This window comes from Canis lupus, chromosome 9, assembly GCF_003254725.2.
Source record: "Canis lupus dingo isolate Sandy chromosome 9, ASM325472v2, whole genome shotgun sequence".
NCBI classification, from domain to species: Eukaryota; Metazoa; Chordata; class Mammalia; order Carnivora; family Canidae; genus Canis; species Canis lupus.
In genome coordinates this window covers 46,631,889-46,646,526 of record NC_064251.1, presented here as the reverse complement: position 1 = coordinate 46,646,526, position 14,638 = coordinate 46,631,889, and the positions used below count along the sequence as shown (strand labels likewise).

Here is a 14,638-nt window from a genome sequence, read left to right as displayed (position 1 = left end):
TTGCTGCCTCCCTCTCGTCACTGCTGGGCTACTTGTGCCTCTGTGTTTCCACGAACTCCCTCATGTCAGAGACTCTGTCTCAGGCATTCTTAAATCTCAGCACAGTGCCCGACACACAGCTGATCTTCTTATGTTGAGTATATAAAACTGTGGTCTGAGCCGGCATGTGCGGAAGGAAGGGGACTCGCAACCAGCAGGGACTGGGAAATGCTCCCAGCTGAGGGCCTTTGGGACAGTGCTTCCTCCACTCCATCCTTGCTCCAGGCGCTCATGGGCACCACTCCTGACCCAGCCCAGGGTGAATCATGTAACGGCAGGTGTAAGCGCAGGCATGTGACACAATTCTGGCCAATGAGACAGAAGGACAGGTCTCCTGGGGACTCTGGGAGAGCTCTCCTCACTTTCCAACCGAGATATGGGCAAGGAAACTTGTCCTTCTCATATTTAGGATCTTAGTGTTACATGTGACACCTGGACCAACAGCAGCCACCCTGGACCAGGAGGGAGGTCAGCCTAAGAAGAGCAGAGCACAGCCAGGTGGAAAGGGGGACAGAACCAGCACCTTTGAGGTTGTTGACGAGCCTGGGCACAAACCTCCCTGAGCATTTGCCATCTCACTGTGCTCATTGTTTCAGGCACTTTGAGTTTTTTGTTATTTGCAACCCAAACATTCTAGTCCTCATAGTTTGAAGAATGGACTGGGCTTCCACAGGTGGAGGTTGGGTGGGAGAGCATGGGGAGGGGGGAGGGGGAGGGGGGAGGGGGAGAGAACCCGACTGAGGGGCAGCAGGCAGTGGAGTCCACTGGGCCAGGCCACACTAGGGACCAGTGGGAGGAAGGACACTTCTCACCCCAATGTTCACTGCCTTTTCTCCCTATCATGGCCCCTATTAGATCAGTCTGGAACATGTGAATTTCGTGCTTGTGTCTTGAGGTGACTTAATAAAGCATAGGCTTTAAAGAGAAGGGGAAAAAAGGCTGAATAAATAAACAGCACTTCATTCTCAGCTTGGACAACAGAGCAACCGCCCTAATTTCTTTTTGTTAGAACAGAGATAATCCAATAATTAGGGCAGCAAATAGCATAACCCCGGCTAAAGCCATAATGAACCATCTGGCTTAAATCATTTAGGCTAATTCTAGGGATCTGGTTGTCAGAGCCGAGAGGGGTCCAGGCCAGGGTATGGGCTGGAGAGTGGTTCCACCCCAGAACCCGGTCCCACCACAGGAAGGAGCCAAGATTTCTGTGTCCCCATGCCTGGGAAGTCTGCTCGGCCACTGATGAGATCCAAGCCTGGGGTGGGCTGCTCCTTGAAGGGGACAAGTGACCCAAGCTGGCCCAGGCTCAGCCACAAGCCTCCTCCTTAGCTTTTTTCAGGAGACCACCCAGTGATATGGGTGTGGCCAGCCCATCATCCAGACTGGCCAGGCTGTGACTCATGTGAATCTGTCCCCTGCTAGGACATGTGAGCTCCCTGGGTGGTGAGACCCACTCCTGTTCCCCTTTGCCACATTCTCTGCTGCTGGGACAGTGCTCAGTGGAGAACTGGAGTCGATGGGCTGGAGATGAGGCAGCTGACCTGCTTTGGGGACTTTCGGGACTCTCCTCCTCACCTGGGGGTTGAGGGAGGGCCTGAAGAAATGACAAGATTTCTCACCCTGTAACAGTGTGTCATCCAGAGGGCCTTTGGTGGCACCAGGAGGGTTGCCTGAAGTTCATGTGGAAGCCCTGCCCTGCCCTCTCACTCCGTTGGCACAGCACGAAAGATGTCCAAAGGGGAACAAGTTCCCTACCCCTTCTGGAGGTGGCTTTGGATTCAGGGCATCCAAAGGGGTGACTTGGGTTCCAGTTAGGGCCTGCCCAGATGCATGGAAGGTGAGGGGGTGCGATTTGCCCAGGGTGCGGGGAGCTGGGGGTGGGGAAGATTCGGGGCACAGCCCTGAGGGCATATACTCTCTGCAACCCAATTTCCCCCAGCTGGCAGGGAAGTGGAGGGAGAGGGCTGCTCCCCGCCCCCACACCCAGAGGCAAGGCCTCAATACCCCAGGATTCGGCCAGCGTCCAGGCCCACAGAAAGTGCACAGGGGACAGTTTCTCTCCTTGGAGGGCAGAGGACAGGCCTCCTCCAGCTCTCTCCTCCCGGGCCTCCCTCGGTAGGACGCTGAGAGGTCGGCCACCTCCCCCAGTGACACTGGTGATCTCCCCCTTCAGCTTCCAGAGACCCACTTTATGCTTGGGGAAACTCCAGGCCCCCGGGCCTAGGCCCACGGGAGCCCGCAAACCAGGCGCGGCCACCCTCGCGGCGCCGAGCGACCCTCGGCCTGAGCCGTGAGCGACCCCTGCCCGGAAGGGTGCGCCCCCCGGCGGGCCGGGGAGGGGGGCCACAGCGGGGCTGGGTGGGGCCCAGCGAGCTGCGCTACCTCCCAGCCCCTCCCCCATCCCGCGCTAACCCCTCCCGAACCCGGCCTCGGTTTCCCCTCCAGTCCCGGGTCCCGCGGGGCAGGCGCTCTCGGAGACCCGAAAGGCAAGCAGCGCCCGCCGGCCCGGCCTCGCCCCGGGGGCCCCGGCGCTCGCCCACTGCCCGGGGCCCGGGGCTCAGCCCGGAGAGAGGGCGGCGCGGGCTGGGGGCCCTTCCCGGCCTTGGGAAGCGGGCGTAACAGGTGGGCGAAGGTCGGCGGCCGGGACAGCGCCGCGGCGGGGTCCGCGGGCGCGGGAGGTGGCTCGGCCAAGGGTTTTCCAGAGGACGAGCGGCCCCGCGGCCCCCCGTGCTCGGCCCGCACCGGGAGCCGCTGCGCTCTGCGGGCCGCCGGGCCCACTCGGGAGGGAGGCCCGCCCGGCCCCCGCCCCCGCCCCCGCCCCTCGGCGGCGAGGCCGGCCCGCAGCGGCTCCGGGCGGGGAGGACCGCGCGGCCCGCAGCAACTGGTGTCTCCCCGGGGCGCAGCTCCGCCCTTCCCGGGAACAAAAGCCGCCGCCCGCGCCGGAACTCCCCGCCGGCGGGCCGAGAGGGGGCGCGGCGCGGGAGCGCAGATCCGGGCCCGGAAACCGGACGCCCTCAGCGGGCGCCCCCAAACTTCCCACCTCTCGGGGACGGGCCCGGGGAGGGGTCGGGGTTGGGTCCGCAGGGCGCGAAGGGCGCGCGGAGCGGGCGGGGGCGGCCCCGCGGGAGTGGGTGCCGGCGACAGGGAGCGCGCGGAGGCCGGGCGCGGGCGGCGAGGTCGGGGTCCGGGAGCGCGCGGAGGCCGGGCCGGGGGGGCGGGGGGGGCGGGGCGGCGGGCCTCGGCGGTGGGAAACTTACTGCAGTCGTCGGACTCGTAGCCGTCGGCGTCCGGCTCGTCCTCCGGCGGCTTGGCGGGCGGCCGCCCCGGGGCGGGGCCGGGGCCGGGGCCGGGGCCGGGGCCGGGGCCGGGGCCGGGGCCCGGGCCGTAGGCTCCGAAGAGCTGGTCGACGTCCTCGTCGTCGTCGCGGGCGCCGTCGGAGGGGCTGCGGCGGCCCGCGCTGGCCGCGGCGGGGCGCGCGGGGGCGTCCGGGGCCGCGGCGGCGCGGGGCCCGGCGTCCGGGGGCAGGCCCCGGGGGAAGCGGGGGAAGTAGTCGGAGATCTGCTTGATGGGCCGAATGGGGCCGGGGCACACGTCGATGGCCATATGCTCCTGGATGCTGATGGTCGCTTTCTCCCCGCGCCGCCGGAGGGTCATGCAGGCAGCGCGGCCCCGCCCGGGCGCGGCCCTGCCCGGCCCGGGGACGGCGGGGAGGCGGTCGGCAGGCCCGGCGGGGCGCGGCGAGGGCTGCGGGCACCGCCGGCGGCGCCCCCGGACGGCCCTGACGCGGCTGCTGTCGGCTCGGCGGCGGCCGGCTGGAGAGCGCCGGGGGCCGGCAGGCGGGGGGCGGGCCCAGGCCGCGTCACGGCGGAGCCAGGCGGTGTGAGCGAGCCGGCTGCGCGGGCGGGCGCCGAGCGGAGCGAGCCGAGCGGGCGGCGCCGCACTCCCTCGCGCTGGCCCCGGCGCGCGCACCCCCGCGGGCCCCGGCGCCTTCCACGCGCGCACAGCGGCGGGCCCGCGGGGAGGCTGGGCAGGGAGCCGCAGGACGCGCCGCCGCGTTCCCGCCCGTGCCAGCCCTCGCTGGGTTCTGTTCGCTCGCACAGGACACGCGGGGGTGCCGAGTCACTCCAAGCAGAGAAGCCTGTGCAGACACTTGGCTCACCTCGCAGGACGCACACGCAGACCGATGGACCCTTGCAGAGTTGGTTGGGGTGGCTGTAGTACACCACGCTCCCAGGACACGCCCGCCTAACGGGACACACGCGCTCGTGGGCGTGATGGGGGACTCGGAGCGCCGCCCAGCAGGACACACGGGAGCGTGCGGACAGGTACATCCTCGCTGGTCCAAGGTCATGGGCAGTCTGTTCACACTTCCTCCCAGGTCGCGTACAAGCACACACCCTCGTAGCCCCGAGTCAGTCCCTCAGCTGGTTAGGGAGCCGCCACCTCTCCTGGTGGGGACGGGGTAGGTGAGAACCTTGACCGCCAGCTGTGGTCAGGAGAGGGGACGGCGGGGACGGGGCCTGGGCAGAAGGCACCTTCCCAGTGAGCGATGGATGAGGTGGAAGTGGGGAGGCAGGGCGCTGCCGCCCGCAGGCTCAGGCTCCCCACCTGGTAAGAAAGCCGGGCCCAGTGCTTTCCGGGGGCGGCTCTGTGGGGAATGGCCGCGGCTTATACAGGTGTGTCTCCGGGAAGCCCTGGGCCGGGACAGGATCCTGTTTACTCCCCAGTTTCTAGTGACATATTAGAAACGCTTATCTTCAGAAAACCTGGGTAGCTCAGTGGGTGAGCATCTGTCTTTGGCTAAGGTCGTGATCCCAGGGTGGCGGGATCCAGTCCCGCATCCCACATCCAGCTCCCTACAGCCTGCTTCTCCCTCTGCCTGTGTCTCTGCTTCTCTCTGTGTGTCTCTCATGGATAAATAAATAAACTCTTAAAGAAAGAGGGAAAGAAAGAAAGAAGAAAGAAGAAAAGAAATGCTTTGCTGGGTCCCTTCCATGAGTGTAAATGAGGGGCCCCAAGCCAGTGTCCCTTCCTCCACCATAACCCCTTGAAAGGGGTGGAGAGGAGAGAGAAGAGACCCTTTCTCATCACTTCCAGCTGCTACATTCTGACAGATCATTTGATCTCTTTGAACCTGTTTTCTCATCTGTGAAATGGGGCTAATTCCAACCTAACAGCATTGTGGTGAGGCCCCATCTAGCACAGAACATGACAGATCAGAGGTGCCCAGTAGGGTTGGCTTTCTCTTTCTCTCCTCTGGGGAGACAAGACTCACTGGTAAGAAATGATGGAAAACCATATGCTGTTTTGTGGTAAGTTCTGTGCTGACTGAGCGGTGACAGTCGGTATACTGTACCTAGACCGTTCACAGCAGTCAGCGCAGTGATTCCTTACATTAGCCATGACGTAGACAAGGATACTGTTCCCATGTTCCCGTGAGGAAATTAAAGCTCAGGCACACTGACTTACCCACAGTGACCACCACTGTTTGCAGCAGAGCTGGGATTAGAAACCTAGGTGTCCTGACTTTTTTCGAAGCTTCCACGTCCCCTTCCTCTGCCTCTTCCTTCTCACCCCTTCAAAGCTTGAGGGGTCAAAGCAGAGCTGGAAACGCAGGTAAAATGCTGTTCCCCAGAGCTACTCCTGAGCTTCTGGGGTGGAGACAGCCCAAATTAAGGTGGAAAGGGAGGGGAAGAATTAAGGAGGAAGAGGCGGGGTAGAGGGAAGGGCCGGTAGCCTCAGGGCTTACACTGGGAAAGAGCGGGGCTGGCAGCTCCCCAAAGACTATTTGGGGTCCTGCTAGGAGAAGAATTCAGCCTTCCAGGAGTCTAAGGCCAAGGGAAGGACTAGAGAGCCTGGAAGCCTAGTGGGTTTCCAGTTTCTGGGCATGCTTAAGGGGATTCGTCCTTAAATAGGCATAGAGTGACTTCTGTGCCACAGGTGGCTGCTTCACAAAGTGATTATGTAATGATACAGGTATTAAAATACAGACACTGAACCATCATTTCGTAATTTCTTCACTTGAGAAAGAGAGTGCTGTTACCATTTTACAGTTGGGGAAAAGGAGGCTTCAGGAAGTCAGGTGACTGGGAATGAGAGTGGATATCGTGACCCCTGACCCTGTGCCCTTTTGACATCAAAGGTATACCCCTGGGGTTGCCTGGGTGGCTCAGTTGGTTAAGCATTTGCCTCTGGCTTGGGTCATGAGCGAGATCCTGGGATTGAGCCCTGTGTGTGGGAGGGTTTTCTACTCGGAGGGGTGTCTGCTTATGCCTCTCCCTCTGCCCCTCTTCCCCACTTGTGCTCACTTTCTCTTTAATAAATAAATAAAATCTTGTTTGTTTGTTTGTTTGTTTGTTTGTTTATAAAGGTATACCTCTGTATTCACTGCGGATGGGGACAGGAGGGGGCTGACCTCTTCCTCTGCCCTCTTTGACCTTCTGTGGGTCTGGCTTTTTGGAGCATCTACTCACAGCTTTTGACTCTGCAGGTGCTGGCTCTCAGAGGGTCTGGAAGAAGTGGGGAGGGCCCAGCCTCCAAAGCACTGAGTCAGGGAATCCTGAGATGTTCCTTGGAAAAAGAGGTGGCATATGTAGGGTCAACCTCTGGCAGGTGGCAGAGTGGAGAGCCACTCTGAGGTCTGAGTTCCTCCAGCTATGAGCCCCAGTGAGGTGGGGGTAGAATTGGTGCTATCTGGGCAGGTATCCATCTTCTAGAAAGAGTATGGGCTGGAGAATCAGGCAAATTTGGATCCAAAAGCCAGTGTCTCCCAGCTCCTGTGTCTGACTTTGGGCAAGTTGCTGAACTTAGGCCCAGTCAGTCCCACTGGTGGAATGGGGGAGGCCACGGACAGTTTTCTGAGAGATGCTGATGAGGACGGATAGAAAGTGCCTGGTGTGCAACCGGCACTCAGTCACTGGTAATTCTCTTGCCCCTGCCGTCCTGGTGCAAACCATCTCCATCTGCCCTGAGCCTGCCTCAGTTTCACTATCAGTGAAGTATATTTGGCCGCCCTCTTCTGCAAGGACCAGGTGAGGATGCTGGGGGAAGTGCAGTGAGAAGTGAATGTACTTGCCCAGGCTGGGGTGCTGACTGGCATGAATGAGCATCTTTTAGCACCTGGACGTGTCCAGACTCCATCAGTCATGTTGCCTTCCATGTTGGCAGCTGAATCGGCCCTTAATGAAGTTGAGTGGGACAGTCTGCCCTAGGTCATAGCCCTCAGGAACCCTGTGCTTATACTTGCTTCCTTTCTACCTGCTTCTCTTAACAGGCTTCCGAGCACCACCCCCAAAAGGCCCCCATCCAATGAAGTAGAAGTGCGTTCCTCGAAGGCTGGCCCAGGTGTCTGTACCAGCAGGATGCTTATTAATGATGCAGATTCCAGGTCCCTACCTCACACCCACTGAGTCAGATATGTGCGCGAAGACTCAGGATGCATCTTAACCAGCACCCCTGGATTATCTTTATGCACAATTATTTTTATAAGAATTGCTGGGTTAGAGGGTGCCAAGGTTTAATAATTCTCAACTCATCTTGCTGCCTCCACACTGTTCAATGAACAATGTACGACACCCAGGGAGGGGGTGGGTGTTGGAATTTCTAGAGTGCTTTGGCAAAGATCCCCACATGTCGCTTTGGGCATTGAGACTTCTTTCCTGGCTGAGAATGAACAGTTAAAGCCTTTCCTTTCAGTAGGTGACAGGCATTTCACAGGAAATGACTCTGCACTTGGCTAGATGTCCTTGGTTGGCATCTCTGGCTGGTGTCCAAGTGCCCTGGGAGGAGGGCGCCCCCCCCTCCTGGGCTCTGGCCTAACATGTACCCCCAATTTCCACTATTCCTTGATTACTGGAGGAGCTCTTAGCATGTTGTGCTGAAAGAACCTTCTCTGTATTCGTAGGAATGTCTTACCCAAAGGAGGGCCTGAGGGACAAATTCTAAGCCCTGTGGCTGGTTGATGGAGAGGCCTTTCAGGGTCTCTTGAAAATCCATACATTTACAAGTACTTATTCAGCACCTAGGCTGTGACAGGCTCTGTTGCGTTCTGCAGGGGGCCTGGTGATGAAGTCCCCTTTGTCTTTAGATTCCAGTGATGGAGGGCAGATCAGGAAGGGACCTGGGAGCCTTCCACTCTGGCCAATGGCTGCCTCCTCCTTGCTCCACACGGTGGCCTCAGCATGGAGAGCATGGTGGAGTGCTGAGGAAGCAAGTCACCGCAAGCGTTTGCAGTGGAGCCTGTGGCTGCTGAGGGCAAACTTGATGTGATAATTTATTATGCACATTCTCATAAACAGATTACACTCGTCACAGTACATTTACAACCATTAGGTCTATCAGTGGGGAAAAGTTAACACTTACCTGATGATGTTTTGCAGATGTCAAATGTTCTTGGAACTGCCATCATGGGCTAAATGGCTTAGAGATGCTCGTCGTCTTCCCCTTCTGGGACGCCTGTTCAGTGGTGTGTGGACCACAGACGTGTGAGCCCCTCACTCGCCCCCCTCGATTCCTATGTGAGGAAACAGGCCTGTGGAGATGGAGAACCTGGCCCAAGGTCACACAAGGTAGAGCCAGACTCATACCCAGGGGTTTGGGTAGAAGGACCACAGCCCTGTCTCCCTCATGCAGGGTGTGGTCTGTGCTGCTGGACAGGAAAGAGACCCCGGTGAGAAGCTCATCTGCTAGGAGGGGGCTTGCCTGGGATCAGGCTCCCTCTGGCTGGAGATCAGATGCCAGCAAAAGATAATGCTGAATCTTAAGGGAAGCTCCAGAAATGACCTGCTGGAGGACAAGAGTGTAGCCTGAGGCTAGGGTGACAGCACAGAGGAGGCAGTGGCCCCACCACCCTGCCCTCAGAGACCTACGGGCCCCTGGAGCCAAGGGTCTTGTCTCAGTGTCTCTGGGACTGGGGTGGTCATGTCAGCATTATGGGAGGTTAGAATGGGCAGGAGCTCTAACTGGCAATTTTTGTTCATTTGTTTTGTTTTAAAGATTTTATTTATTCATTAGAGACACACACACAGAGAGAGAGGCATAGACCCAGACAGAGGGAGAAGCAGGCTCCCTGCAGGGAGCCGATGTGGGACTCCATCCCAGGTCCCATGCCCTGGGACCAGGGCACCCAGAATCATGCCCTGAGCCAAAGGCAAACGCTCAACCACTGAACCACCCAGGTGCCCCTAACTGGCAATTTTGAAATCCAGGTCAATAGCCACAAATGTTCCCTCAAACAGCTTTATATTAATGATGCAATTCAGAAAGCACAGCGCAAATAGTGGCTTCCAATTTTAACTCATTCTACTTTTAATGTTCAGGTAACTCATTCTACTTTTTAAAATTTATGAAATATTTCTTTTTAAAAAAATTTTTAAAGATCTTATTTATTTATTCATAGAGACACACACACACACACAGAGAGAGAGAGAGAGAGGCAGAGACACAGGCAGAGAGAGAAGCAGGCTCCATGCAGGGAGCCCGACGTGGGACTCGATTCCGGGTCTCCAGGATCACACCCCGGGCTGCAAGCGGTGCTAAACCACTAAGCCACCAGGGTTGCCCTAAAATTTATGAAATATTTCAATCATACAAAAAAGGCCCAGAGTTTAATGTAAAGATTGCCTGAACCCATAAGCCAGACTTCAAATAAAACATTACAGGCTCCTCAAAAAGCTAAATATAGAATTATCACAATTAAAAAAAATTACAAGGGGGATCCCTGGGTGGCGCAGTGGTTTGGCGCCTGCCTTTGGCCCAGGGCGCGATCCTGGAGACCTGGGATCGAGTCCCACGTCGGGCTCCCGGTGCATGGAGCCTGCTTCTCCCTCTGCCTGTGTCTCTGCCTCTCTCTCTCTCACTGTGTGCCTATCATAAATAAAAAAAAAAAAAAAAAAAAAAATTACAGGGCAGCCCAGGTGGCTCAGCGGTTTAGCGCTGCCTTCAGCCCAGGGTGCGATCCTAGAGACCCGGGATCGAGTCCCGTATTGGGCTCCCTGCATGGAGCCTGCTTCTCCTGCTGTGTCTCTGCCTCTCTCTCTGTGTCTCTCATAAATAAATAAAATCTAAAAAAAAAAAAAAATTGCAGATGCATTTAAAATGCCCCAATATTTCTCCTCCATCCTATTGCCCTCCCCAGGGGATGTCGCATCTTGGAATTTTAAAAAAAGATTTTATTTATTTTTTCATGAGAGACCCAGAGAGAGGCAGAGACACAGGCAGAGGGAGAAGCAGCTCCCCACAGGGAGCCCGATGTGGGACTCAAACCCCAGGACCACGGGATCGCGCCCTGAGCTGAAGGCAGACACTCAACCGCTGAGCCACCCAGGCGTCCCCACATCTTGATTTTTTTAAAAAAGATTTTTAAAATTTATTTATTCAGAGGGAGAGAGAGAAAGAGAGAGAGAGAGGCAGAGACACAGGCAGAGGGAGAAGCAGGCTCCATGCAGGGAGCCCGATGTGGGACTTGATCCCAGGACTCCAAGATCACACCCTGGGCCAAAGGCAGGCGCTAAACCCCTGAACCACCCAGGGATCCCTGATATTGTTTTTTAAATAAGATTTTATTTATTTATTTGGGAGAGAGCACAAGCAAAGGTAGTTACAGAGGGAGAGGGAGAAGCAGGCTCCCCCCTGAATAGAGAGCCCGATGTGGGACTGGATCCCAGGACCCCAAGATCCTGACCTGAGCCAAAGGCAGATGCTTAACAGATTGAGCCACCCAGGCGCCCCTCTATTGATATTCTGATGCACTAAAAACCTTTTCATCTCAGAAGTATGGTTAAATTAAAAAAGAGGAGGCATAAACAGTATATAAAATGATGCATACACACATGGATATTTTCATATCTTTCAGATACCTCTGGGACTCTTGGTTTCAGCTCAGGTCATGAGCTAAGGGTTGTGGGATAGAGCCCCGCATTGGGCTTCACACTCAGCATGGAGTCTGCTGGTCCCTCTTCCTCTGCTCCTCCCTGTGCTCTTGTTCTCTCTCTCTCTCAGGTAAATAAATAAATAAATAAATAAATTTAAAAAATCTTTAAAAAAATAAAATAGTTCATCTGGGAAGGGAATTGGGGGATAGGGAGACATTTTTCTGCTCTGTGCACTTTTACTACATACATGTATTACCAACTCAAAAAAAAAAAATCAGCCTGGAATAGATGAATTGAGAGAGATAGAAAGTATATAGAAGTTACCAGAGGCTTGAGGGGCGGTGGTTATTTTTTAATGATTATGGAGTTTCTCTTTGGGAAGATGAAAAAGTTCTAGAAATAGCAGTGATTCTTGCACAACGTTGTGAAAGTACTTAGCCCACTGATCATACTCTTAAAAATGGTGAACATGTGGGTTTTATGTTATGTATATTTTACCACAATAAAAAAGTAGGAAAAAAATAAGCCCACAACGTAAACACGTTTTTAATTGCACCATTAAAAAATAATAATGATGGGGCAGCCCTGGTGGCCCAGTGGTTTGGCGCTGCCTTTGGCCTGGGGCATGATCCTTGGGACCCGGGATCGGGTCCCACATCGGGCTCCCTGCGTGGAGCCTGTTTCTCCCTCTGCCTGTGTCTCTGCCTCTCTCTCTCTCTCTCTCTGTGTGTGTTTCTCATGAATAAATAAATAAAATCTTTTTTAAAAAATTAAAAATAAAAATAAAATAATGAGAGAGTAGGTCTTCTGTAAGTAGGCTCCAACATGGGGCTTCAACCCACGACCCTGAGCTCATGACCTGAGCTGAGATCAAGAGTCAGATACTTAACTGACTGAGCCACCGAGGCACCCCAAGAGAATATCTTAAAAGTTCTCACCATGAAGGGCAGCCCAGGTGGCCCAGCGGTTTAGTGATGCCTTCAGCCCAGGGCCTGATCCTGGAGACCAGAGATCGAGTCCCACGTCAGGCTCCCTGCATGGAGCCTGCTTCTCCCTCTACCTGTGTCTCTGCCTCTCTCTCTGTGTGTGTCTCTCCCAAATAAATAAATAAAATCTTAAAAAAAAAAAGTTCTCACCATGAGACAAAAAATGAGGGGTGCCTGGGTGGCTCAGTGGTTGAGAGTCTGCCTTCAGCTCAGGCTGTGATACTGGGGTCCTGGGATCGAGTTCTGCGTTGGGCTCCCCGCAGGGAGCCTGCTTCTCCCTCTGGCTCTGTGTCTGCCTCTCTCTCTCTCTGTGTCTCTCATGAATAAATAAATAAAATCTTTAAACAAAATAAATAAAAAGAAAATGAGACAAGAAATGATAACTATGTGTGGTGATGGATGTTAACTAGACTATGTTGATCGTCTTGCAATATACACTAATATTGAATCATGATGTTGTATACCTACATGAATATATGTCAATTATACCTCAATAAAAAATTATAATTGTTTAAACAGTCACTGTCTGTATTTCCAGCCCCCAGGGCAAGTCCTAAACCTGGATCCAGGGCTGGAATGGTGGGATTCAGGAGAAGCACGGGGATCCACCAAGGCAGGAATCCCCACGGGAGGGCGCTGTGACTTCCCAGGTCCTCCACTGGGCTGAGGCGGCTGCTCCAGAGGCCTCCCCTTGGCTGAGCACTGCCTACCTCCCAGCGGGACTCCTGTCCACAATGACCCAACCGACAGACTGACCGACGGACCGGAGCCCTGGGTGCCCAGGCATCTCTGAGCTTCCCTAGCTCCACGTTTCCTCCCACTGCTGGCTTCCCTCTCAGCCCTGTCCCTAGGGCTCAGAGATTCTTGCTCCTCTGTAGGTAAGACTTCTGAAGACCTGGGCCTTCCCCACCATTTCAGCACCCTCCTCCATCCCTGGCAGTGGAGTCTCCCCAAATCCCTCTGAGGCTCCTCCCAGCACATCCCCCGCATCCCAGGCCCTGTCAACACCCACACTATCCATGCCATTCCAGGGGCTCCCGACGCCTTGGCGGCCAACACAACAGATCCAGGCCTGGACACCTCAACCGCCAACCACCTTCCTGGTAGCTTCATTTCAGTCACCATCCCCCATGGTCATACCCTGGGCCCTGCTATGTTCCTAAACCACATCTGTGAGCCCAGACAGGGTGCAGGGATCAGGCACCAGATGTGGGAGTGCCTGGCTCACAGTCCAGAGGTGCTTCCTTCATGGCCCTCTGCTGCTATGGACCACTCTGTCACCCAATAGGCCATGCATCTCCACCTGCCCAGGCTTCTGGGGTCCCAAGGTCTGAAGAACAGTTTGAAAACCATTACCCCTGTGAAACCCCAAAGCGGAGCTAAGCAGGCCCTGAAACTGGCATTCCTCAGGCTCTGTTGCTTATGAGCCAGCTTCTCAACTGAGACCTGCATTATTTACTTTATAGTTTTCTTTACAAATCAACTTGTTTTATTTTTTTTTTAAAGATCTTATTTATTTATTCATGAGGGACACAGAGAGAGAGGCAGAGACATAGGCATAAGGAGAAGCAGGCTTCCTGCAGGGAGCCTGATGTGGGACTCGATCCCAAGACCCCAGGATCATGCCCTGGGCCAAAGGGCTCAACCATTGAGCCACCCAGGTGTCCCAAATCAACTTGCCTTAAAGCTGCTTTAAATATCCAGCTTAGCTTTGTCCTAACAATAGCACCTGTGACAGAAATCGATGTGTCAGTTATATTTCTCTACCGCACACTGACATAAACATGTAGTTATTACAATGAAATATTTTTCATTAAGTACATGAGGGTGAGTCAGTTGCCCAAGGTCTCACCAACTGAAATGAGACAGAAGCCACATTTGAGCCCAGGCAGTTTGGCTCCAGAATCTGTGCTCTTAACCATCCCCTGTCCCGATGTGTTCAGCCCCATCACCCTGGCTGTGACAGCGACTGTCCCCCAACTTCCACGGACAATCCAAGTTTGCCACACATATTTAAGCTGAAGATAACAGAGCACAGCTCTTTGCAAGTGTGTTAGGGGGTCTGGAGCCTGGCTGGGGTTTGCTTACTGTCCCCCACGGTGATGGTCAATCCCAGGTCAATCCCCTGCCTGCATGGGACAACCGTTCTGGGGCCCAGGCTCCTGCAGGGTAGGCCTCAGGGCTCGCCCCCAGCTCTTCGGAGGACCCAGGGTCGGTGTGGGGGAGTGGGGTTAGCAGCAGCAGCCCTGCCTCCCTTGCCCCACTTGCTGGGTCCCCGAAACCCAAGGCTGAGAACGAGTTAGCCTCGTGAAGGCGGTGGAAGAGCGAGAAGGGGTCCTTGCAGGGGGCACAGCCCGCACTAAAGGCCGTGTGGGAAGGTGTGGCTGCTGGCAGAACTGTTTCTGGTTGAGTTGGCTGGAGCGTGTGGTGTGCAGGGGCCCAGGGGATGGGGTGGGGGGGGGCCTGAGGCCCAGCTGTCACCCCCCCCTTGCCCCCATGCTGCCTGCCTTCTGGGTGAGTGTGTGGAGCACTTGGTGGCATCTGTACTTAGAGTCAAAGAGTTAGGGACAGTGAAGGGCTCCTCCAACTCCTTGGGCACCTCTCCTGCTGCTCAGGCCGGTGCCCAGACAGCCGCTGGCGGGGCTGCCTCTGCCCTCACCCCTCCCTGAGCAGCCAGCCCCTCGGTGCCCTCCGCGCCAGCACAGGTGTTCTTCCCACCATGTCCCCTTGTGGCCACGTCCG

The 14,638-nt window shown here is 55.8% G+C and overlaps 1 protein-coding gene across 1 annotated transcript in view; it reads right to left on the bottom strand.

The window, feature by feature from the left end:
• Nucleotides 1-3,747, bottom strand: part of DOC2B (double C2 domain beta) — a 38,482-nt gene extending 34,735 nt beyond the window's left edge. The window contains exon 1 of the mRNA XM_025476190.3: nt 3,297-3,747. Coding sequence (XP_025331975.3) covers nt 3,297-3,693 — 397 coding nt within the window. The 5' untranslated portion in view covers nt 3,694-3,747. The remainder of the gene's footprint in view (nt 1-3,296) is intronic.
• Between the last annotated feature and the right edge of the window lie 10,891 nt (nt 3,748-14,638).